Consider the following 25,808-nt stretch of genomic DNA (forward strand, 5'->3'; position numbering starts at 1 on the left):
ACATCACTTCCACCGGAAAACCCCACTCGCTAGACACTTCCCTGTTTGAACTTCGCCTTCTCTCGCTTTGCCTGTGGGTGGACGAATCCCTGTGTAAAACCCATGCCTCGTCCTCAGGGAGATCAGCAAAAATACCTGCGCCGGGGGCTGGGGAATGGGCCCTGCTCCTGCCTTACATCTGAGGGGCAAAGCAGAGCGGCAGCGCCGGAGCTCTGCAAGCGAAAAGTCCGCTCCCCGCAGAACCCTGCGGCGCTCGGCGTGAAGATTGAAGGGGGAGAGGGAGAGAAAGAGAGCAGAGAGAATATCTTCCTCCCCCAAATGCGGTGAGCTGCAGCGCAGAATAATAAAGCTGTCTCAATAAATAACGTGCCTGTGTCTGTCAGTAGCTAGTTTATTTGCGTTTTTCGCCTGGTTTGTTTATACTAGTGCCCCCCCTCTCTTGGGTGTCTTTACAGCTCAACAAGCAGGTATTTATCTCCAGTTCCAACCCTGAGTTCTCAGAGAGACCAAACTTTAAGGTTATTAAAATTTCATTCATATTTATTTATTGCAGAAAAATAATATACAATGATATTTACAAAACAATCATAAAAATAGGAATGCATTTAGACACCGGATCTATTTGCATTTTAACATGGGTCATCAATAAATAAATAAAATGTTTATTTTTTTCTCAGAGGAAAAATAATAATAATAAAAAAGTTAGGAACCGGGTATATAACAGCTTGAGCCCAGCTTATTCCCCCCTAAAAAAAAAAAAAAAAAAAAAAAAAAAAGGTTTTCATCTCTACAGGGATATTTTTTGGTTGGTTGGTTGGTTTCATTCAAGAATGAAGAAAGTCCACAATAATGTATTTCCTTTCATCAGTGGCTCACAGGCAAGACCTCTTGGGAATGCATGCAAAAAAAAAGGCAAATAAAAAAAAGTTAAATTCCAACATTCTTCGTCAAAATTAAAAAAAAAAAAATCGAACGATTCAGACTTCTATCAGAATGCAGAGATGTGTGGATTGTACCGACGCCCAAAGGGTAGTCACTGTCCAAAGCCCTTGTCTCTTTCTCTTTCCTTAAGTGCTCCCCACGCCCTGCTTTGAATTTGGATATTGCTCTTCTAATTTCCAAGAAATCCTTGGTACATTTTTTTTTTAGACAAGACCAAAAAAATCGTATCCAACTTCAGAGTCTCTAGATTGTCCATTTTCTCCTTCTGTGGGAACAATGTCATCTGCAAAAACCCAGAGAGGGCGGAAAACTCGTTACTGAAATGAAAGACACATGCAACATCTACCTACACCTCTCTGTCTCTGGAAATACACACATCGGGCACGAACAGAGGAGGGAGAAACGCGTGCCTCTGCCGGGCAGGCGGTGCGGTGAGCGTGTGACACCCCGGCCCGGCAGCCAGCGGTGTCAGAGCCGAGGGAAGGGGCTGCTGGGGCGGTAGGAACCGCTCATCGGGAAGCACGCAGGCGGACATGGATTCACTTCAAAATACTAGCAGCGGCAGCGGCAGCGGCAGCAGCAGGAACCATCCCAGCAGCCCCGCTGGCTCCGCGGCGTTTGGTGAAAAAGTGATCTCAGGCCGGCCCCATCTGGCTGAGGCACACCCGCACCGCCGCCGCCTCCCCGCCCGCAGCCCACCCCCGCCGGCCGCCGGCAGCGCCCCGCCACGCGTGGGCCCCGCGGGGCCGGGGGCGCACCTCGGGCCGCGCAAGAGGAGGGACGCGCCGGGGCAGGGGCCGGGGCTCGGGGGGCGGTGTGGGGGCACCTCCAGCCGCCCTGCTCTCCGGCCGGCCCTGGAAGCAGGGCCCCGCCGGACGGGGAGGGCCCCTCTCCCCCCCCCCCCCCCCACGGCCACGCGTGCCCGGCCCACGGCGCGGTCGGCGGCCCCTCGCCTCTTCCCCCCCCCTCCACTTCTCCCCGCCGGTTTCGGGGTCCCTGCCTTACCTAGGGCTCCTGCCGGGGGGATGCGGGTGGGGGACGCCGCCTGCTAGTGGGATGCGGACATGGACCAAGCGCCCTCCATTCTCCACACCGAGAAGGCGTAGCTGAGCCGCTCGTGGGCCACATAGCTGCAGCTTGCCATCTTGGAGTCCAGCTCGTCGCTCTGTAAGACCTGGTAGAGGAAGTCGATGTACCTGGCCGCCAGCTTGAGGGTCTGGATCTTGCTCAGCTTGTCCGAGGGCAGCGTGGGGATGATCTTCCGCAGGGCGGCGAAGGCTTCGTTCAGCGACTGCGTGCGCTGCCGCTCCCGCACGTTGGCCATGACCCGCTGGGTCTGCAGCTCCTCGTAGGACTGGGGGCTGCCGCCGCCGCTGCTGCTGCCGCCGCCCCCGCCGCCCCCGCCCGCCCCGCACTTCTTGCCCCGCTTGCCTTGGGCCGGGCTGCAGGGCTCGTCCGCGGCCCCGACGGCGCCGCCGGCGCTGCGGCGGCTGGAGCGCCGCTTGCGCCCCCCTCTCTTGTTGTTGGGCAGCTGCTGCCGGTCCGGCTCCTCTTCGCTGTTGCTCAAGCTGTCGTCGGCGGGGGAGACTGGCGAGTTTGACTCGTCCTGCTGCATCATCTCTGGGGGGAGACGCGAGAAGCGGGCCGGGAGGGGGGGGAGGGCAGGGAGAAGAGGGGGGCACCTAACCCGCCAGCTCCCCCTTGGTCGGCTGCTTCGCTGGCCTGCGAGGAGAAGGAGGAGGAGGAGGGAGGGAGGGAGGGAGGACCTCACTTTGGGGGGAGGGGGGATGGCATCAGGATCCAAGAGGAAAAAAAAAACAACACGCCAACCTCAAAAAAAAAATCCCTCCCGATCCCTCCTTGGAGCCCCTTCGAGGTGTCTGGGATTGGGAGAAAGTTGAAGACTTGGAGGTTCTTATAGCTCCTGCTGGCGGAAAGTTTGGGGGCAGCAGTGTCATTGGCCTGACGTGGAGAGGAGGGACTTTTGCTGAGTTTTATAGGAAAGTTTCCGCTTCCCCCCCTCCACGCCCTCCCCCAATTATTTTTTTCGAGCCATTCACAAGTGATCTGGCCTCCCCCCCTCCACACACACGCATACATCCTTACCCCAACCCTTTTCTCAGCTTCCCTCTCCGCGGTTTCTCCCTCAGGCTCCTCCGGTTCGCAGTCGGCTTTGGGGTGGTGCTGGGGAGCCCGGGCGGGAGGTGAGGAGGGTGCCCGTGCACCCCCGCGCTGCTGCGGAGGGGACAGCGGGCCGCTTCGTGCCTGCGCTGGGGGGCGGCTGCCCCGGGGCAGCCGGGGGGCAGCCCGCACCTCTCGGGCTTTCCCCGCCGCAGCGGGCACGGCTTGCGGCGAAAGGGAGGAAGGGGAAATTACCCGCGGGGCGGCATCCAGGCACATCCTAATTCCGTCCCGCTCTCGCACGCACCGCGCTCCCGTCACCGAGCCCCCCCGGGGGCTGGCTTTCCGAGGAACCCGCACGTTTCTGGGCTGGGGAGGGGGGATGGCACAGCCGTGTCCTGTCAGGCTGGAGGACTGCGCTCGGAGAAAGCCATCTTCAGAGGTGGAAGCAGCGGGGAAACTGAGAGCTGGCTTTGCACATACGCACCCGTCCTTGAGCTCTTCTTAAGGGAAACCCGGGAGGATCCGCGCCCCCGCAGCCCCCGACCTGGCACACCGGGAGACGGGAGGGTGCGCGGACCCTCTCTGCCCGCACTCTGCGCCTGCTGACCGCTCTCTTCAGTTCGCCCGCCCTGAAGGCGCCCGAGTCCGGCACTTCCTGGGAACCGAGCTTATTTATTTTAAATTCTCTTTTATGTGTGCAGCCAAAGCTACTTCTCCCCATCCCCCGCCTTTGTGCCTCCTTCCCCGCTCGCTGGCAGCACAGAGCAGGTGGTGTGTCTTTTTAACAACAGCTCAGATTCAAACGGGGAACGCCTGGGAGGGAAAGCTAGCAATCGCCAACCACTAATAAATGGGGCGATGCACTTTTGCTGCTCCCCGAGAGGGGACCGCACGCCTCTGTTGCCGGCCTGGCAGCGACCGCTTAGTCGGGGCACCGCCGGGCGCGGGGCAGGGCGGGCAGCGCTGGGGCAGCGCCGCGGCTCCCCGGCGGCTCCCCGGCTGTATTTGAGGCGGGAGGGCGGAGAGGGCGAACGAAATAGCAGAGGAGCCATAAATCCCAGGGACGAAAAAGACGAGGCTTCTGGAGGAGCCCCGTCATCTGCTCCGGGGAAAAGAGCCGTCTCTCCCCCTCTGCCTAGGGGCTCCGTGTCCTCCGGGCAGAGGCCTCCCGTCCCGGGCGCTACGAGGGGCCAGGACCCCGGCGCAGCCGCCGCCGAGGGGCAGCCGGCCCGGCCCGGCGTGGCCGACGGCCCAGCTCCCCGCCGCAGCGCCCGTCGGGCAGCAGCCGCGGGCGGAGCTGCCCCGCCGCTCCTCCGCTGCCCCCCCGGGTGAGCTTTCCTCCTCGGGTCTTCCATCCCGCCATGCGAGCAAATAGCAGTCTGCCCTAAACCTTCTCTTTCGGGCAACAGCCCGAAACAGGACCAGGGGAAGAAAGAGGGACTGACTGACCAGGCGAGGGAAGGCACGCTGGCACACTGACCCACCGCGAGCGAGCACAGCTTCCCCGGCTTTTGGCTTGTCCCTGCTATGTGTGCTGCGACGCGTAGGCCCCTCCGCTCACCTTGACACTATGGCTCGTCCAGGGAGCTTCAGGGGTTCCCCTGTGTTGGCAGCAGCTGCTGCCCCCAAGATAAGAAGAGCTGGCTCTCCTACCACCTCCGTCTCGCCAATAATTTTGGCTGTGCCCAGAGCCTCGCTGCTCCCCTGGGGTGTTGAGGAGTGTCATTACAGAGCAAAGGCTGGCAAGAGCGGTGGTGAGCATCTGTAGGCAGCTCTGGGGGCTTGCCTGTCTTCCTTCCTTCCTTCCTTCCTTCTTTCCTTCCTTCCTTCCTTCTTCCCTTCTTCCCTCTCTCTCTCATTCTTATGGAAAAGACATCAAAGTGCAAAACCAAACCTGGTTACCTTGCTGGGAACAGGATGCTGTGGCCGTACCTGGATGGTGGAGCCCCACATCAGCAAAATCAATGGAAGCCATCCACTGCTTGAGAGGAGGGAGGGACAGGGTCTCCTGAGGTGCTTCAGCAGGAGGCACGGCTTGTCCCTGTCAGCTGAACTTTGAGTGGAATGCAGGACATCACTTGCTTGCCGTGGGGAGGGAGGAGGGTGTGCAGAGGAGGGTGTGCGGGAGAGGCAAGGACAGGTGGTGAGGGAGTGTTACATGGTTTGGATAACCAGAAAACACAGAGAAATGTAGGGAGGGGGTGACCCTGAGGAGAGGGGCTGACCTGGTAGATGGTTGGGTTTAGGGTCAGTTACTCTTCATGGAAACTGCAGCAAAAGCAACCAGCAGTAGTTAGCAGAACATGTGTGGTGCTGCCCAGGACCTGTGCGCTGCTGTATGAGCCCAGACTACACAGAAAATCCCATCATTTTTATTTTGGTTTTTGCTTTGTCTTCGACTCACAAATCATGTGCTCAGGAGCAAAGGAAACTAAGCCCATGCTGTTACTGTCGAGACCCACTGCAGGAGTGCAGGGGCCAGGCGAGCTGTGGTGGGAGCCCTCTGGCTCGGGGTTGTGCCGCTGGGCTGGCTGGGGCAGCCCTCCTGGATCCCCCAGGCCTTCTGGTGGGCAGCACCCCTGGCTAGTGCTGGGGTGTGCGGACCTGTGTCTGGAGGAGGGTGGATGTGTCAGAGAGTCATGTCTGGGAGTCTGTGAGATAGAGGAAAACATACTGGTGTGTTTACGTGTGAGTCTGTGTGTGCATGTATAGTTGATCTTTTGCGATGTGCATACTTGTGTGTGTTGGGAGGGAAGGGGAGAGAGGACTGTGCAGAGTTCAAAAAAATCAATTTAACTCTGGTTTATTTTAAAATATACAGTTCTGATGGGGATGGAGGTGGAGGCTTTGTATTCCACACTAAAACAGTAATCATTGTGTAATTCATATGGCGTTAAACCATCTGTTTTGAAACTTCAAAAGCCACTAAGGCAGACCTGCAGACCATTCTGGAGCATGGGATGAAGGATGCCATGTCCTGTTCTCTGTTATGCATAGGCATGACTTGGATGAGAATTGCCCTGGCTCCTTGGGCAGGCTCTCAACCCTGCTTTGCTCTTTGGAGGTGGTAAGCAAAGCTGCAAGAAACTCCAGGGCCTTTCTAGGGATGTTTCCAGGTTTGTTCCTGCAGGCTTCCTTGCGCTTCAGGTCGGGAAAATGCGTGCTGTGGGATCAGCCCTTACACGGGGCACTGTCAGGACATAGAGGACTCCAGAATTTTGTCATCTGTGCAGTAACACGTAACACTGGTGAAGTAACCACCTAGATTACAGGTGTGGATGTGACCACGGAGTTAAATAAATGACAAGCTCCTAGGAAGATGAAATGAGTAATAAGCTTAGCAGAATGACAGAACAAGTCAGGCTGTGGTGATCATTGTGGTCATGGCTGATCACAGCTGGAAAGGATCCCCCCAACTATGTGCTGGTCCTTGTGTAGGCACCCATTAGCTGCTGAGACACTCTTGGGCTGGGACAAGCAGGGTCTGCCTTAGCCAGGCAGAAATATCACAGATTTTGCACGGAGTAGGCCGACAGTTTGATTCTTTCTTTGATTTTTGTTTAAGAAGGAATGAAAGGTCTGATTCTGTCTGCCTGTTTATAAATCAGTGCAGTAGTTTAAGAACTAATGCACACAAGATCTGGTGGTTACAACTACAACGCTGCCCACCAATGTGTTATGTGCATACACACAAATTACAACTGGGTTGCAATGGGCTGTTCAGTATTCCCCATACGGCGTGTACATACACACGTTGTAATTTAGCTCTCAAAGGCTGTTCACTGTGGCAAAATACCAAACTCTCTCACTGGTGGGGGTTTCTTGGGATATTCAGCAAAGTAACTATTACACACGTGCACACTTAGAGACAGGCTGCCTGAGTATTTTCAGTGGGGAAGACTTCAGTCCGGTGTTTCCGCAGAAGCTGGACATTTAAGACCTGCTTCAAAGGCCACTGAGATGAGTTGAAGTTCCCCCACTGGTTTCCATGGCCAGGTATTTCAATTCCCACAGATGCTAGGTGAAAGCCTGGTCAAGACCCAATCCCTTCCAAAGGGACAAGAGAGCAGCCAGCAGCTTTCCACGCTGCCATTTACCCTGTAATTTGCTCCGTGTTCAAAGCACACCAAGAAACGAGCCGAGAACTCTCGCCCTGCCCTGGCACAAACCTGTGCAGAGCAACCGCCAGCGGGCGGAAAGAACACATCAAGGGGCTGAGAGCGGGACCCGTTGTTCGGCTTCCTTCCCGCTCACGGCGGCGGCGCATACAACCAAGGGCGCGGAGGAGCTGCCGAGCACCTCGGGCGACGCAGCCTCGCTACCTGGGCCGGCGGGGGGGGGCCCCGCCGGCGGGGCTCGGGCCGCGGGGGAGCGCGGCCGCCGGGCTGTGCGGCCGGCGGCCACCGGAGGGCACGATTCCCCGCCGCTCCCCGCTCCGGCCGGCGGCGGCGGGCAGGGCTCCCAGGTGAGCCGCTCCCTCCTCGGGCAGAGGCATCCGCCGCGCTCCCGCGGCAGCCCGGGGCCCTTCAGTTGCAGGGGCGTGAGAGGCTGCCCGCCCGCTCCCGGCTCCGTTTGCACAGGTTCCTCCGGAGCCGCCGTGCTTCGGCGAGCCCCGGGTGGCTTTTTCTCGCTCCGGGGCAGCGGGAGGGGGGCGGGGGGGCGGCACGCGGGTCCTCCGCGGACACGCGGACACTTCTCACGGGTGTGCTTCTAGCCCACGGCGCTTTGCCACTCGCTTCGTTTGGAAGCTCCGCAAAACAGGAGGATGGCACGGGAACCCTTCAAGGAATCGGCTTCGTTGTCAGAACGACTACAGGGATTTTTCTTTTATTTTTTTTCAAGCTCGTTGTGATGCGGTCGTTCATCTCAAAGTCCTAACGGCTTGCTGGCACAGGAGGATGTGACGGTGGCTTTTTTTTTTTTTTTTTTTTTTTAAACTTCCCGAGGCCTCGTTGCTTCCAGCGCTCCCAGCCTCTGCAGTGCGCGGCCAGCCCGGCGTCCCGACCCCCCCCCCGCCCCCGCCCGGCCGGCCGCGGGGCTGCGCCGGCGGCAGGGAGCGCTGCGCCGCTCCCCGCACGGGGCTTCGCTTTGTTCTGCATCGCCCTTTCTTCCCAATTTTCGCCTCAGGACAAGGCCAAGGAGTACCTATGTCCCGTTACCGAGCGATCCCGTTACCCCCACAGAGGAGACAGGCGTCCTAATAAATTAGGATCTGAAATGAGTTGCAACACGAGTTTTAATATGAAATCTTTTATTTATGTGTGTTTTATTCAGCTCCAGAAATAAATCCTGGCACTGGATGGGGCTTTCTAAGCAGAGCGTGAGTACCTCGGTGGAAGCTGGAGTGGTATCCTCTCCCCTACCCCAGAGAAGACCAGTCCTTCCCATTGCAAGAGATCAACGTGTCTAATGCTGTGGTGGAGCTCTGCCCCTAATTATGGCTCTGGGTCTTGTTTATGTGGTTTCATGTCTAAATCTGAAAAGACTGCTTAGTAAAACAAGCTTATCTACACTCCAGGGGATAATAGTTATTTATATTAATAATGGAGCTTATTTGCTATTTCAGCTCCTTTGATTTTTTTTTTTTTGCTTTTCCATCTCTTCCATCTTTCCTGAACTATGTAAATATATCTTTTTTGTATTCTTCCTGCTCCCACACATTACTCAAATCTATATATTCAATCTTTCAGTACACTTGGCCCATGGAAACTCCATAAAACTTCAGGCCTTTTTAGCCACAAATTCTGCTTTTTCTTCCAAGGTGGGGGAGGGAGCACCTTGGGCACAGATGATGGATAAAGGATTCCAGAAAGGCTTCTTCTTAGGGGTGAACTCAAACTCTCCCTGCAGCTCATGCAATTTGAGTCAGAGTCCTAGAGCCAGAATTTCAGCATGGAAGTGGGCTTTTCCCCCGTTAGCCATGTCTGCACCCTGGGGAAGAACCCCCTGTGCTTCCTAGTCAGTGTGGTCTGCTTTAGACTTACAGTTGCTCTTGGGATCTCACAGATGAAGGTGAAAAAAAGGGCCATGTAAGAAACAACCATGACTCACAAGAGTCCCATAGGAGTTCATTAGACAGGGTAATAGGCTCTCCTTTACCTCTGAGGCAGGCAGCAAAGCCTGGTGTGAGGGAAAGGGCCTGGAAGGTCGTCCTAACATACACATATGCTCTCCTAGGCAAATGGAAATGTTTTTTTGATTGGTAGCCTGATTGAATGCCAGGTCTGCAAGTTGGAACCCATCCACCTCCTCCTCCTCCTCCTGCCTGGAGACCACACAGGGGCTGACTAGCCATGCAGAGGAGGGGAGCCTGGAGGGGAATAGTTCACAGAAATGAACACCCATCTCATTCTTTCCACAGTTACCTTACTTCTAAGGACACCTACTTAGAGCTAGAAGATCTTTTGAGGGAGCAGGAGTTTATTTCCATCTCTGCCAGGTTGTATTTCCTTTCAGAAAAGGCAGTCAGAGTGGAATTAAGGTTTATGTATTTCTTCCTAAGTGGGGAGGTTATAATTATTTTGTGCTATGGGCTACCAGCTATGATGCCTAAAGATCTACTGTACACCATTTCCCCTCATTTTGCAGCCCCAATCTCATTTGCCTGCCTCTAGAATATAGGATGGTGATTAGTCAGGGCACCTTGCTCACTAGAGATTGATCTGTCTGTAGGTCCACAGCCTGGTTTTAATTTCTGACCAAAGGTCGTATAGTAGGTCACACTGTGAAGCTGATCTAGAGCACAAATTTTGTTTACCAAACTCCAAAGGCAATTTTCCAGAAAAGGCAATAGTTTATTAATATGTTAAAGTAAGTTAACACACATTCACTGTTCATGTATGTATGTGACTGTCTATGCACTCTGACCTCCAGACAAGCATCTGTATTTGTATCTATGCTGTATTGTAAAATACCATACTGCTTCTGCTTCTGCCTTGAAAAGGTTCTATATCAAACATATTCTCATGCCAAAATCTACTATCTGACCTTGCAGCATAGTTCATCTCAGAAGCAGAGAAATATTCGTTTCTCCTTTTAGAACATTTGTGCTTGCATTCATTAAGGAATTGGTCCAAAATCCTTTGATGTCAAGGGGAGTGTTTCAGTGGGCTTTGGATCAAGCCCTAAAATGGGTCAATTAAATTTTAAATAAAATAAAAATGAAAACAGGTCCAGTCTGAGAGTACTGTTGAATAAAAAGAAATATTTCAGAGAGGCTGCCTTTGGAGTAAAGGGTCAGTAATTGTTCCTTAATATTTAACTGAATTTGTGGAATATTCCATGATTAAAAAATATTCCTTTGCATGAAGGTTGTAATTTGTTTTCAGTCTTCAAAACATCCATATTTTGCTGCACGGTAGAAATGTTGTTGTTGACCTAATAAGTGCAAAGATGACTTGAGCTCAGTGGTATGTATATGGGCTGGACCCTAAGCAATAAGACATGGTGCAGATTTTCAAAGTCAGAGCAGAGGCTTCATTCCAAAATACTCTCCTGACTCTAGAATATGTTCAGGTTAATGTCTCAATTCATATTCAAGCAGTTTATGAACTTTTCTAATGTCTGATCTAATGTTATTCTTTGCTGTTACACACTTTGCAATAGGGCTAATGCAGCTCTTGGTGACAGCAGATGTTGCAATTAATTTAAAGGCAGAGGATGTGCGGTGGATTATAGCATGGGCTTTATTACAAAACAGTGAAGTTTACATCTTCAGTTGGTAATCCTTTCCTCTACAACAATACATAGTATGTAAGAGCATACCTTTTACTAAAAAAGAAGGCAATATAAACACAAACTACAGCCTCACAGAGTTTACTGCACTGCTTCCTCGTAGTCGTTGTATCAGAGGTTTGGGTAATTTGAATGACGTATGTCTGCAGGAATTTTTGCTGAATGGGGATTATTTGACAGTAAAATGGTCATCATTCCTTTCAGAGAGATAGAAGTTTGATCAATTATATTGAATGGCTTAGAGCCATGTGCTATCTACAGTGACATTTATGATCTATTTTGGTTATCCCCAAATGGCCTTCAACCTAGCTATTATCTGCCAACATGTTAAACTTTCGGTCAGTGGAAATCCTTTAGTGTCTTGGAAAGACTCATGATGTTGTCTTCTGGCCAGATTCCATTATGGGTAACTACAACTTTATCTACATTCAGCGTATGTAATTGAGTGGCTGTGGTATGGCACACTGTCATTTGGCTTAATTTCAATCAACCAAGATAATTTTCTGTATTTTCTTTCCTATAACACTGTGTCATGTTGCTGTACAAAGCGAAACAGCTGCCATATTCTCTTTCTCAAAGACGCATCCCAGAATAGACTGTCTCTTCTGAGAGGACAACGTAGCCTCCAATTTGGCAGGTAAAATTTTGCAACACCAAATCCTTCCATCTGTGGTTTCATGTTGTCAGTTCATTGCAGAAACTAATAGTCTGGTCTAGATGTCAAACTATCTGATTTGTTAGTGTAGTTGGCAGGTTAACTGTCTATGTCTTACCATTTCCACACAGAATTCACTGTGGGTAGTATATTTCATCCAAAAAAAGAAGAAAAATAACTATGTTTAAAGATTAGACACACTGTTGGGAAATTAAGTTCTTAATGCTAAATCAGATGTATAATAGGAGGTACTTCATAATTGCTCACATCAAGGGTAAGGGGCCAACCCAAAGGGTGTAGACAGGAGGGAAAAAGGTGATACAGTCACTCAGCTATCACTACAAGAAACAACCCTTCACATTCTCACAGACCTAGTGTAGATCTGAAGCAAGCTATACTGCTAAAAAGAGATAGAAGATGCTTTTTCATTCCTTGTGGTTATGGGAGCCATTGTATTTCTTCACACATCCCCCTCCTATACTGTTCATTGAGGCAAAAAAAGGATTTCCACTGGTCCTTAAGTCATAGAGGTTAGCAAAATACTACATGACAAAAAGTTGGTATTAAACTTTGCTCAAGAGCATTTGAAAATGGTATCTGAAATCCACACACACTGGAGTAGGTGCTACTGCAAGGGCACCAAAACTGAAGGCAATGGATTAGTGACTCCCCAATAATAGCTGTGGCACCACAAATGAGGCAGATAACTTCACCCCATTTGCAATACAGATGCAATACAGATGCAGGTGCAGGACAGCAGTGCCATACAGGTAGTGGAAGCATTATACATAGAGTGGAAAGAAACCACAGCAAACATAGCTTGTGTTTTCCCTAGATTTGCACTAACTAGGAAACCTCCACGGTCCTGCCAGCATTTCCACCATGCCGCTGCAAGGCAAACATTAGCAGTCTCCATGTAGACTTCCTGTCATTTGAAAATGTGTCATTGAATGTTTTCAGCAAAAGAAAAGACTTCGGTCATAAAGCCTTCTCTTCGCATCTCTGAGGTGACACTGCATCTTTGGGGTGATATTGGGTGTTTCTCTGGTGTGGAAGGGATTCAGAAACCTTCCTAATAAATAATGCTAATGACCCATAGCTTCACAAGAACTGTGTTTTGGGAGGGGAAGCAGGGTTGAAGAAGGTGTCATTAGAACTTTTCACTTTCTGTGCCATTCTCGGCTACCTAACATGCCTTTTCAGCTTGGAGGCAAAACCCACTGACCTTATACTCCAAAACCCTCTCCAGCCAAAGACTTGGCTTATGCACTGGATCATTCAAAGGATTTGGCCAATGGGACACTGAAGATTCATGCTTTTTCTGCTCTCAAAGAGAATATGAGAAATCTCTGGGTTTTGGGTTTTTTTCAGGAAATATGCTTGTATATTTTAGATATGACAAGTACCATATGTTCTCATCATAGTTTTGGTAGAACTCATTTCTTTCCAAGGGCAAACCCCATGCTATTAACATCACAGAACTTCCTCAATATAATGTGGTTCAGCCTTAGGTATGGCAGCTGTGATCTGAGAGGGGATACTGTAATCATTCCGTTCCTGGATATGTGGAACATATAACTGAGAATTGACTTATACTGTTGTCAACCCACCTATGGTTGACAGAATAAAGTAATGGACATATGCATGTCTCCAGATTTAATACCTTGGGGCTGCTAAAGGTGTTTTCAGCAATAGGACTTGAACTCCATCTTACCAAGGCTTGGTTTAGTAGTTCAAGCACAGTTATCAGTACTTCGGTGAAAGCTCCATTTGCTCATGATTAAAATTTGGGTTCTATATGTCAAGGAGGTGGCACCTGATGAGGACCTAAACTATCAGTTTAATCATATTTGGCAACATGCAAGATATCTGCAAAGAAAATTTAAACTGGCTCAGATGTAATATGAAATGAATTCCACACGTCTTCAAGTAAGGCAGGGAAAGATCTGAGATAGCCCTTCATTTCACAGTCTCTCAATCATCTTTTCCCTTTTTCTTTTTCTTTTTCTTTTTCCCTTTTTTTTTTCCTCCATGACTATTATTTGTCATCCTACAACATCTCTTGCATCTGGTAGTTTGCAGAGTTATGAGACTCAAGGGTGCTGAAGAGTTACTGCAGTGTTCTGGCGTATCATTAAAATATGATTAAAGATAGATTAAAACACCTTTCTGCATATTCACTTAATGCTCTTTACTTTTTTTTTATATATGATAATATTAACAACAAAAATGTGAACTACTTAAAAGTGTAAGCACTCCCAAATGTCCCAGATGATATTGCTGAGTCCTAAATCTCTGATTCAACTTGAGGTTATTTAAGAATAATTTTTAAATTATTCCTGTACTCCAAAAATTTCCTGCCAACTCAATGGCTTAGTTATGTACATTATTCTAAAAGACTTCATAGGAGCTTAGATGGCCAAGATCAGGTCCAAGAGCACCTTGAAACATCTGAAACACTTCAGCATTTGGATAATTACATACTTTTGGGGCCAACCCACATTTCTCTTTGGAAAATGTTTCCCCTGCATGGCTGCAGACAACAGATGGATCATATGATCTCTGCATTTGGAAAGATGGCATAATTCTGGCAGACTGTCAGTTAAGTGAAGGGGGCTGATTTCAGATCCTCATTAAGAAAATGTACAACCACACAGAGTGGACTGAATGGCAGAATGTAATCACTGGCGCCAGCTTTAATAGAAAATGTAGCACGCTGTTGCAACATGAAATCTGATGTGCTGTGGCTGGATCTAGCTCTACCGGGTTTTACGTTCATTTTTCACACAAATGTGTTTTAAAGGAGACATTCTTTGTATTGCAAGGGCCCTCTGTTCGCCAGGAGAAAGAGAAGCGGAGCAGTGGAGGGGTAAAAGGCAAATTCAAAGAGCCACCGGCTTTAGGGTCGGAGCTTTGTTGGGTCTTCCCTTAAACTTGCAAAAGTTTCTGGGTATTGTCTGTGTATTGAAACTTTTCTTTATCTTTCTAATGTCTCGTTGTATTTATTAGGATGGGTGTTTTTTGCATTTTACCCAGAAACACCCGGTGGAGACAGCATGGCCCCTTCCCGCTGCAGGGCTCTGGGGGCAAGGCCCAGTGCCCTTTCTGAAACCAAATTTCCACAGAGAGGCAGCCCTGCCAAGTACCAAAGAGCTTGAGTAGGAATCCCAGGGCACTGTAAAACTCAATATAGTTTTCCCGCAATACTGGATATGAGCAGTAAAGGCACTGTAATCACTTCTCACAGCTGAAAAGGGCTAGTGCAGCTGCACAACTTCATTTCACCACCAAGGACCAAAATAATGGCTACGGCTTCAGGTCACAACTTTTACCTGCAGTGACCTCCAAAAAGTCAGGATCTTTATATGATATCTCATCTTGGCCACACAAAAAGTGAATGACCCTGAATCACTGGTTGTTTTGAAAGTCTTTGTTAAGCTACCTTTTATCTGGATCAGAGACATCATCTATCCCTCATGAACCTGAAAGCAGTGATGGTATTTGCTGTGGTATATATATTCCTGTATCTCTTGTGCTATAGTCACCACTCTTTCCTCTGATAACTGCAAGTTTCAAAGGTCAGAATTCGTTAACAAAGTTAAAGACTGTACAGTAAGTAAACAATGCTAGAAAAAAAAAGAAGTATCAACATGTGAATTAACTTCTCCTCCCTCTCTCTGTTCATTTATTTATGGTGAGGACCCTCCACGCACAGATTTCCTCTTTGTTGTGTAGAAAAGCATAAAATGCACTACCTTCCCTTGAACCCCTGTAAGGCTTGGAGCAAGACAAGATGGAACTGGAAGTAACATGGACAATTATTGTCTTTCTTCTGCTGTCAGAGCTAAAGAGAAACGATTAAACCAACAGGAGGCTCTTTCTCTTTTTGAAATTATGGCAGAGGTATGACAAAAGCATAAACAGGCCTAGCATCTCAGGGTGCCTGATTACTTTGGTTTGAAATAAAGCTCCGTGTGACAATAGTGAAGCCTGTCCTTCTGCACTGCAATAGCTCTGTGCAAGAACCACTCAAAATCCTTGAGTGGAGGAGATGGTCTGAGTCACAGTTACAGCACTGAAGCCTTTGAGACCAGTATAAGGCACTCTAAGATAATAAAACGCACACAACAATTTGAATACATTACAGGTCTTACAAGTATACATTCATGTGAAAATTGACAATACAAAAGTAAACATTACAGGATTGCTCTCCTACTTTGACTTCTTCAAACGAATAGGAGTTTCAGGTGTGTAAGGACCACTGAACTGGACTGCAGCTGGTGATCAGCAGAGTGGTGGTTGTGAAAAATTTCAGGGGCTTAAAATTTAGTGCCACCCAGACCAAAGGTTACCCCTCAAACTAGGATAGAGACAGGAAAAAGTAAAATCTGGATGAAATACAGGCAAATTTTAAAATAATACCTGAGCTGCAGTTTTTAAAAAGCTAAATTTTTAAGGCAATTGCAGTTGAATATTTTTGTTCAGGCAATTCTTTTATGCTGGATACAATTCTGTGATGAATATTCATTTCAATACCTGAAACAAGCATGCTTTTTGAAGTAAAGTTTAAGAGAAAATAATCTGAACTGATTATATTTAGCAACTTTTTAGAAAAGACAACAATTTTTACTGTACTACAAAAAGACTATAACCAGCTGTCCTTGTAACTGTTCTGTTGTACAAGTAGTAGGAAAAGCTTGGCTGTCATTGTTGCAGATTGTTAGTATTCAAGCCTGGTAAAACCCACAAATTCTTATGAAAAAGGGGACTCGGCATACACAGCAGTCACATTTTCAGCCTCAGTATTTTGGCTATTTTTAATTAAAAAAAAACCCCAAAGGTCCAAGTTCATTGAAAGGACCAAAAGGGATACATAGAAAATCTCTTTGAGAAGCACCACTGATCTGAAGGAGAACAAAAATAAATCAAAACCTCTTTTCCATTGGTTTTGCTTAGTACCCCCATGACTTCAAAAATGAATTTATTTTAAATTTTGTAAGAGAAAAAAAAAAAGTGTTGTTGGACTAAGACTTCACTTATCAAGTTTCATCCTGGAGGGAATTTTTATAGCTGAGTTATAAACCCTCCACACTAGACTGTTTATAATGGAAACGCTGACAAATGCGATAATAAACACCAATCATGTGGCCATAGTAGCTGGTCAGAATGTGGATGCAGGAGTTTGCAGTGCTATCATAATATTTTGTTCTTGTTTCCAGCTCTAATTTGCTTAAACCTGCTTTCAGGTTGAGCAGCTGTAAAACAAGATCAGTCTGACTAGGTTGCAAAATCATTTGATTATTTATACGTCTCTTAGAAAACTAGCAAATGTCTCTCAAATGTGATTTCATTTAGACTTATTTTTTGGTTTACATGTCTGAATACTAATTGTAACGTGATAGCTTCAAGGGAAGTCAACTTTCTACCAAAAGGCAGCCTTCAGTGGGCAAAAAGAATATAAACAAACCCGCCTCAGACCAGGATCTAAAAATGGGCTATGATCAAACAGCTCTAAGGCTTTAAAAAACCCCTTATTATCTCTTCCCAGCAGAAATTGACACTGTCAGTTTTTGTTCTTAATGCGGTGATAATGGCATGGTGCTTTGGGGAGACCAAGGACAGCAGTTGGCCTCAGCCTTGGTGGCCGCGGGGTTTCTGAGCAGGGGAAAGGACTTTCCCTACAGTGGGTGAAATCCTAGCCTTCCTGAAGTTAGGAGCATTTCTGCACTCACTTCATTAGGGCCAGGGTTTCGCTGGCTTCCCAAGCCTGACATGCTGTTTTATTGCACTGTGACTCCACAGACTAGGATGCAGCTATCTTGGAGTGAGACGAGGGTGAGGGGAGAAGGGACCCCACAGCCTTGTTATTTCAGGGGGATGGGATTGCACGCCGGCAAGAAGCTTGTCTGCGATGTTTCCATAACGTGTCTGTATTCTTAGCAGACTGAGCTTCCAGGACTTCAACACATCCACGTGGGCCAAGTGATGGGTCAGTGTGGCATCTTGCTGTGTCACTGAGCTCTTCATGGGCATAAGGGCATGCTTGAGTTTTAACACAGGTGTCTAAGAAAAAATTGCATCTAGACTACTGTTCTGGTAAATCTTTGCCAGTTTTGGAAAAGCGTGAAACATAAAAAATTTAAGTCCTCTTCATCAGGCTCATCTATAAATCAATGTGTGGCCGAGACACTCCTCCAAAGTCTGACGAAACACAAAATGCATCTGGATACTTTATCTGTGCTGTTTGCTTATGATGTTCGTTATCTTATACCGTAACTGCATTTTTAATTTCTAATGCTATTTTTAGAATCAGTGGCTCATATAAGAATGTTACTACTGTTCTGTGTTGCTGCTGCAAAATTTCCAGTGATCCATTAAAAATTAGGATCCATAATGCAAGATCCAGATTTTGATTTGTATTTAAAAATAAAATGTAACATTTTCTTTCTGCTTTTCTCTAGTCTTTAACACAAGTATGGAAAAACCTTGGATCTTGAGCAAATTCCAATGTTTTGTTATTAAATCAAGAAGAGAAACCCAATAATTTCTGAATTATCTGTTACAGACGTGTTTACATTATGAATCTCTCAACTTAAGACTCTGTGTGCTATAGAGTTCTAATTTTATCCAGTGACATGAGCAAGAAAAAATATGAAAAGATACATAAGCATGTGTTAGGAAGCACAGTTGTACAGAGATCATAAAGAAATAGTGCTAAGAAGTGAATATTGAATTGAATATTTCATTGTCCTTAAAGAATTTGTCTTCATCGTTTTGCTTGAGACAGTGGTAACAACAAAATGCATCTGGGTCATGTGAACAGTTGTTGATTTTGGAACATTGTTCATTCTTAGTTCCTTTTCTCATTTTATTTTTAGAAAAAAAAAATCAACACAAACCATCTGAAGAGGTGAAACACCCCAGTTTCTAGAGAGGATCCAGCTGCATTAACTATCCAACTGCCTCTTGGAAAGAAAACATTCTGACAACTGGAGAGCAGATGCAATGTGTGGAGTCAGGGAGGTCAACAAAAACAAGTGGAAAAAGAAACCAAGGAAACAAGTGAAAAGAGAAAGGGTATTAGAGTATTAATACGGGATATTATTAGATCACTCATGATAATATTAAAGTGAATGGAATGAGAAAAAGAAGAAGAATCACCACAGGAGCTGACAAAGCATGAGAGAAGAAATCAAAGAGGTATCAGGGTGGGATTTGGATCTCGGCCATACTAGCCTGAATCCGGGGTAAATCTTGATTTCACTAGCATCACGACAATTTTATATAGTGGAGATGAAAGCTGACCTGCCAGCTCCCGCAGAACCGCCGCCCTGGACGGGACCCTTGCCCCCGAGGTGAAGGCAGCCCGGGCTGGGCCCCCAGCAGAAGCCCACGTCTTTCCCGGGCGGCGGCGGGGGAAGATGCCAGCGGCAGGGAGAGGCGGGGCGGGGGACGGGACTCAAAGACACATCAGGAAGGGCCGAAGAACCTTCTAAGGGAGACCCCCGGCCCCCCTGCCCCACTCCCAGCCCGGCCCCGGCCTCCCCCTTCGCTGCCGCTCTCCCCGGCTCTCGCCCCTGTTAACGCGGGGCTGCGAGGCGCTGGGAGGTAAAGCTAAAAGAACGATCCCTGCCGTGGACCCCGTCCCCATCCCCAGGCTACGGCCGGCCCGGGCTTCCCTCTTCCCTCCCGCTCGGGCTTTTCAGAATTTATTTATTTATTTTCTCTCCTGGCAGCAATGAAACATATAGGAGGGGAGGAAAAAAAAACCCCGAATTCCGGCGAGGGGGAAAAGGGCTTTTTTTCCGTGACCTCCCCGAAATCAAAGCCCACAGGCTCACAAGTTTTCTCTCTCAGGAGGGCGCAGACGGCTTCCCCGCCTTGCCTCGCCGTGCCGGGGAGGCCGGCTCGACCCCGCCGTGCCGGGCCGTGCCGTGCCGTGCCGTGCCGTGCCGGGCCGGAGAGCGCCGGGCCCTCCTCCGCCAGCTCCTGCTCGGTGCGAGCGACGGCGCTGGCGGCCCACACGCCAGGCCAGAGCTGGTACCGGGACGAGAACGGTGACAACAAACGGTCGCGTCCAGATGTTCCGCTTCACTGGCCCTGTGACACACGGCATGGACTTGGCAGGCTGGATTTCAAAGAAAAGGGAGTTGTTGTTTATTTTTTAAGAAAGCAGAAAGCGCTGGGTTAAAACGCACACGCCGAGATTTTCCTAGTGCCTGGCAGGCGGCTGGGCAGGCAACTGAATCCGCTGGAAGCCCGTTCCGCAGAGCGGGGCGGCTCTGCTGCCCCGGCCGAGCCTCCTCGGCAGCAACAACTGGCAACAACTGTGAAGCAAGCGGGCGGCGCGGCACAAACCAGCGGGCCTCAGCCCTTCAGTTTTCCCCCTTCCCCTTACCAAAATTATATATATTAGCAAACCTACACGTACTGAGCCTCCCCACCCCTCCTCCGGCCCACTCCTCCCCCCGCCCGCAAGGCGCGCACGCTTCCCCGAACCCTCCTCGCTTCGCATCCCACGCCTACGCGGTCCCGGCCGCCGTGGGAGCAGCCGAGGCGGGAGCCACGGCTCCGGAGCCGAGGCAGGAGGCGCCCCGGGCCACCTGCCCGGGGCCGTGGGTGGTGCCCGGCCCCCGGCCCCCTCCCGCCGGGCCCCGGCGCTCCCTAGCTCGCCTCCCGCCTGCCGCAGCCGTCCAGGAGCTCGGTCATGAAGGAGATGTACACTATGGCCAGGCGCAAGGTCTCTATCCGGGAGAGCCTCTTCTCGTAGGCGAAGGTGGGCACCTTCTTCCTCAGCTGATCAAACGCCTCGTTGAGGTTGAACATCCTCTTCCTCTCCCGTATGTTGGCAGCCTGGCGCTGGGCGTAGGTGATAACCCGCTTTCTCCTGGGCCTGTCCAGGAGGGAGGCGCCGCGCATCCTCTCCTCTTCCTCCTCCTCCTCTTCCTCGTCTTCGGGACCTCCGTCTCCGAAGGCAGCCAGGGGCAGCCCCCGGGCCATGCCCTCCCGCAGCGACAGGGCTCTGTCCCCGAAGGGAGGCCCGGAGGTGACCTCGCGGAGCCCCAGGCCCGGCCCGGCCCCGGGGGGGCCCTGGGGGGCGCCCAGGGAGAGGTCGGCCACGAAATCCAGCACCGAGGCGCCTAGCAGCCGCTCTGGGCAGGGCGCTTGCGGGGCTCTGCCGCGCAGCTCAGCCAGCAGCCCCGGGCGCTGGCGGGCTGGGAAGAGGCTGGCTGACATCTTACTTCAGAGGGGGCTTAATCTGGTGCCCCATCCCCAGCCCCAGCGGCGTTAATATTTATAACCCCCCGGATAACAGGATTAGCAGGACTAGAAAGAGCGGCTGGAAAACTTCTCGCCGTGATGCTGATGAGAGGAGACAGGCAGCCCCCTCGGGGACGCGTGGGTGCTCCCGAGAGAGGAGTCCCCGGCGAGTCAATCCTGTCACAGCGATCAAGGACAGTTCCTTCTTGGCAAAACCCGCCGCTCTTACCTGCTGAGCACTTTTGTCTCTTCTTACACACCCGCAACCAAACGATTTTCAGCCTCTTAAAAGCCCGCGGCCGCAGAGCCGGGTGTCCGCTGGGCTTGTTTTCCTGCTTTCTGTCGGGATCTCTGAACCCTGCGAACCAGCCTGACAATTGATGTCAGGCAAGTGCGTGTATGCTTTTAATGATGTCCTGAAGAGGGGACCTGCACGCAGAGGGTCACCGGGGAATGTTTACCCTGTATCCCAGCGCAATGGGAGCTGAATGACAGGACCTCCATTAGCCTAAGTAAGCATTGCAGGGGACCCGATATTGCATTCCCAGTAGTAACTGTTGGAATCGTCTCTCCATTCCCCCTAAATCCCCTTCAACTAGAGTTCAAACATCTTTCCAGTAAAAGGCTGCTTCGTGAAGCTCATTTCGGTTCAGGCAATCTCAAAGCACTCGCTTTGAAACTCCTGCCTCCCGCCCATGAGACGAGGATAAGCCGGTCCCAGTCAGGGCAGCGGTTGCTCTTAACACCTTTGGTAAGAGCCGGCCCGGTCACCGGCGCTGCACGGAGGAACCGACCTGACTGCACGCACCGATAACGCTGGACACGTAGCGCAAAATACCGTGAAATGCATATAAACACACCCGTACACCCGACACCGCTGAATACCTTTCTTTGACCGAGGTTTCCTTGGGGACGGACGTTGGGGCTTGTTTTGCTTTTGTCTTGGGAGGCTGGAAGAGGTTAGGGGTTGTGTCTTCACCCTCCCACCCCACAGACCATCACCTCTAAATAAAGAGCCTGGCCCTGGCAGTCCCGGGCGGTGTTAGAGGCACCGGGCCGAACCGGCTCGATTTTCTTTGGCACACGATTCGTGCAGGCAGCTCGCTTCGGAGTGGCTGGCCGTTGCTCTTGCGCTGCCTTCTTAAAGCCTAATCTGCGCCTTTGTCATGCATCGTCGCCACTCTCGCTTTGGGGCTAATTAGTCTCTAATTTCTAAGGCGATTTCAAAGCCCATCAGATCAAAGGAGGCGGGTGTCCCGCTCCGCGAAAATCCTTCCCGTTTGCCTAGGGGACCGCAAACCTTTCCCACCGCGGACCGGGATCTGCCGTCGTTCACAAACAGTAATCAGTGAGCGAACCACGCGTGCCCTTCTCCTGGGAAAGATGCCGCGGGAAGGACACGTCCCCTCCCAGCTCCCCCAGCCCGGGGCTGGGGGGGCTCCGAGGGCTGCCCGGGGCGGGCAGGGCGCGGAGCGGCGCGGAGGGGGTGCGGAAGGTGAGCGGGAGCGGAGCTACGTTGGACAGCTCCGGAGCGGGGCGCGGCCGGTCCCGGCGGCGGCGGCGGCGCTGCAGGTACCCGGCGGCCCTGCAGGAGGGGGGCCCTTCCCTCCCAGCCTTCCTCCGGGCCGAAAGCCGACCTCTCCCCGGCCCCTCGCACCACCACCACCACCACCACGGCGGCTGCTGCGGCAGGTGCTGGTGGTGTCGGCCTTGAGGATTCCATGGCACGCCTAAGGCTAAATAACGAGCAAATAGCAGGAGGATGCTTTTGTTCGTACTAGCGCTAAGAGGTTTCTCAGCGAACAGGGAGAAGGCGGCTCAGAGACGGGCTTACTTATGACAAATGTCGTTCATTAAAACACCCGGTAAACGAACTCAGGAGGCACAGAGGAGCTGTGAAACATCTGTCGGGAGAAGCGTTGGCTAGAGAGCATCCAAAAGTACCAGCAAGTCGAAGAGCTCTAAATGTTAAGTGTTGTATAAAAACGCTCGGCGGGCGAAAGATTAGGTAAATATTTATGATCGATCCGCAAAGGAATGTAACTTATTTGAGCTCTTTCTAGGTGAGGTGGCAAGTATTTCGTTTAAAGACGTGGAGGTATAAATTAAGGACAAATGCCAGCAAAGATGTGTCACGACAGGGTGCAAAATTATCGGGGAAATACAAATACTTCAGATAAAGAAAGAAATGAATGGAGAAATGTGAATTCGTCAACTCTGTGCCAATCTTCACCCGAATTTACCTTCGTGTGGGAAACCAGCATTTAGAAGAGGATAAAGCAGCCCTTCACCACGGTCTCTTCACATCTCTAGTTTCAGATTTTTTTTGCAGGACACAAACTACAAAGACAACCGGAACCAGAAGCGTTTTATATTGCAAGAACGTAAAGGGAGAAGGTTGTTGAGGCAGTATTGCACCACAAAGCGATATACCATGAAACATAAGAGATTAATGCAGGGTGTGCCTGTCACTGAATCCTTAAAGGAAGCACTAAAACCAGGACTAAGCCAGGACTGGGAGGTCCTAGCAGCAAATGAAGACTTGTAGCCAAGATGAATCCTCCTGTCAAACTGATTTAATTGCTGATTTGTTTCCTTTTTTTTTTGTTTTGTTTGGGTTTTTTTGGGTCCCCCCCATTTTTTTTGTTAAAATATTGTCTTTTCTCTTATATTAACTATTTTAAATCATGCATAATGAGCTCAATGAACTGTGATTTGAGGTATGTTTTTGAATATTTTTTCATATTTGGTGATTTTTATCACATCGGGGAAAGTGTAGAGCTGAGGAAGTGCATAATGAATATCCAGTGCTGCAGGGGACAGGTTTTCAGTGCATAGACAATGGGATGATAAAGGGGAAGTGGGACGAACTCTCATGAGAGGCTGCTTTATGCTCTGAAATCTTCTCAGACCAGATTAGGTGCTCAAACGGGTGTTCTAGATTTGTTTTAACTAAGAATACAGTTTGTTCTATGATGGTTTACCTTCCTTTACCCACCTCTTATCCTACCTTTTCATTTCACTTGTTTACCATAAAAAAAATTTGCTCACAAGATGCTTACAGATACTGAGCATTGATGGCTACACCTTCGAGCTACTCTGCAGCTATTTCCATTTTTTTTTTCAGAAATATCTATCATATGATTCTTGATGTTCATGTAGGGTTTGGCTTTAAAACCCAAACCACAACAGCTTTTCTGATCTATTAGCCATAACAGAAAAGCATATATAACCTCTTCTGCCCATACTCTGATTATGTCGTGGTTGTTAACAATTTTGAAAATCAATGTCTCTTAACAAGCCTCCCTATATAACAAATCCAATATCCTTTGTACTAACAGGAACAAAGGCAACGTGCATTTTAATTCAGCGTACTTCTATGGAAAAAGTTTTACTCCCCTTTTAACCTTGTGTACTGAGTCCCTGTGCTGATAATTTTCCATATTATCACACAGGCAAAGGCAGCCATTCCGATGACTTAGCATTACTGATTGAGATGTTATAGACTTAATGTCTCGATGCATTATGAGATTATATAGGCAGGGAACATTGGACTGTGATAGAGTTTATGTTCAAAGCGTTTATGTCTGAGTCAGTTGTGAAGCTGAAGGAGACCAAATAAAAAGTTTCAGATGAATTGGTCAGTACTGTTTCGAGTGGCTTGCAATGAAACCAGAAAGGAGGAGAGTCCTGAAGACAAAGTCAAAGCTAATGTAAACCAGAGCAAGCAGTGCCTTGCTGGTTGAAGCAGCTGGGAAAGACTTTGGTATGCTGCAGATAGATGAAGTGTATGGACATGAGGACAAGGTAACCTCACTTTGACTTCTTCAGGTCTCACGTGCATAAAGAATTGATTGACTCCATCAGTTAAGAAAAATAAAATGGATACTAGAAATGGGCTCATATTATCTAACTGCTGGCTCTTATCCAAGTATCAAGTTATCATGGAGACACTCTGAGTCCTGCAGAGATCTGAGCACCTGTAGTGGACTCTTCAGTCCACCTGAAGTCTACCTGCCCTGACAGACTGTCTAAGGAGCTTGGGGATACTGGCTTCTAACTCAGATTAACTTCAGTCCTACGGGATGAACCTTGGCTCTAGAATTAGCAGTTTATGAATAAATGCTAAAAAAAAAAAATAAAAATAAATCCAGTAAGGTATACATCCCGAGTATGTGGGCAAACGCAACTGGATATATTCGGGTGCAGTGACTGGAATTTCAGTCTGAAAGTATTCTCTGCAACCTTTTTTTCACAAGTACTTTATGTGTATAGGCAATATAAGGATTAACTTTATTCCTTATGTTGATGGTATATGTGAGTAACCTCTACTTACAAAGCAGGTGAAGTCCAGCTTAAGGATCAGTTCTGTTCTTAAAACCAGAATATATCCAGTGAAGCCAGAGCATCATGGTCTGGTCCCAGAAGTAATGTCAGGCACTGATCCTATGTGTATCTGACTGCACGAATGCATTCCTGTGTCACAGCCTGTCTTTAATAGGACTCCAATTTGAATACAAGCACCTACTTACAAAGATCAGGTTTCACAACTTGGCTCTCCATGACAAAAATGTGACATTCAGTAACATCATTGTTCCCTGACACAGGAAATCATTAGCAAAACTCAATATTTTGGGCAAAACCTAATAAAACTAGGTACGTTCTGCCAGTAAAGTGCAATTCATTTCTATTTACAGCTGTATTACACACCATTTGAAAAGTTTAAAGAAGTAACTGTTGATATTTCCCCTTACGGGACCAAATGACGAAGGAAAAGTTTGAAAGTGCAATTTTGGGTAAATCATAGACAAATGAAATGAATAGTTGTGATTAGGGTGTGATGTGATTCATCATGCTTGCAAAGTTTTATGAGTGATACTTTTTTCCTTAATCACAACCTTAGGGGTGGGAGGAATTGAGAACAGGACATGTATTAAGGTTGGAATGTCAACCTTAACTGAATTTCCTGGCTTTTTATCAGCGTGCATGAAAAAATGTAATGTTATTTAAACATAGCTTCTTTCACCTTGATTTTGTTATATAAACATTGTTTGTGGAAAATGGAATGCAATGAAAGCATGTATTGTTTACC

At 48.9% G+C, this 25,808-nt stretch overlaps 3 protein-coding genes across 4 annotated transcripts; all 3 read right to left on the reverse strand.

Moving 5' to 3' along the window:
• Positions 1-806: 806 nt before the first annotated feature.
• TWIST1 (twist family bHLH transcription factor 1) lies at positions 807-2,571 on the reverse strand. Of its 2 annotated transcripts, none has more exons than XM_075022488.1 (2): positions 1,948-2,571; positions 807-887 (listed from the first exon to the last, which is right to left on the reverse strand). In XM_075022488.1, exon 1 carries the CDS (start codon positions 2,558-2,560, stop codon positions 1,991-1,993), a length of 570 nt encoding a protein of 189 aa, XP_074878589.1. In that variant the 5' UTR covers positions 2,561-2,571; the 3' UTR covers positions 807-887; positions 1,948-1,990. The 2 variants fall into 2 exon arrangements, with proteins under 2 accessions (XP_074878589.1, XP_074878588.1); XM_075022487.1 differs by having other exon boundaries at positions 807-1,225.
• Positions 2,572-2,709: 138 nt separating this feature from the next.
• On the reverse strand, positions 2,710-3,787 carry LOC142028642 (uncharacterized). Its single transcript, XM_075022486.1, has 2 exons — positions 3,551-3,787; positions 2,710-3,432 (listed from the first exon to the last, which is right to left on the reverse strand). Exons 1-2 carry the CDS (start codon positions 3,785-3,787, stop codon positions 2,710-2,712), a joined length of 960 nt encoding a protein of 319 aa, XP_074878587.1.
• A 16,332-nt stretch (positions 3,788-20,119) lies between these two features.
• FERD3L (Fer3 like bHLH transcription factor) lies at positions 20,120-20,692 on the reverse strand. Its single transcript, XM_075022490.1, has one exon. The coding sequence runs from the start codon at positions 20,690-20,692 to the stop codon at positions 20,120-20,122; it is 573 nt and encodes a 190-aa protein (XP_074878591.1).
• Positions 20,693-25,808: the final 5,116 nt, after the last annotated feature.

Source organism: Buteo buteo, chromosome 2 (assembly GCF_964188355.1).
Source record: "Buteo buteo chromosome 2, bButBut1.hap1.1, whole genome shotgun sequence".
Classification (NCBI taxonomy): Eukaryota; Metazoa; Chordata; class Aves; order Accipitriformes; family Accipitridae; genus Buteo; species Buteo buteo.

Bases quoted from the DNA above. Each gene is read 5' to 3' on its own strand.
- TWIST1 (XM_075022488.1), bottom strand. From the start codon at position 2,560: ATGATGCAGCAGGACGAGTCAAACTCGCCAGTCTCCCCCGCCGACGAC.
- LOC142028642 (XM_075022486.1), bottom strand. From the start codon at position 3,787: ATGGGGAGAAGTAGCTTTGGCTGCACACATAAAAGAGAATTTAAAATA. The intron at 3,433-3,550 runs GTGCGTATGTGC...CCCCCTCCCCAG, and splicing joins TAAGAAGAGCTCAAGGACGG to CCCAGAAACGTGCGGGTTCC.
- FERD3L (XM_075022490.1), bottom strand. From the start codon at position 20,692: ATGTCAGCCAGCCTCTTCCCAGCCCGCCAGCGCCCGGGGCTGCTGGCT.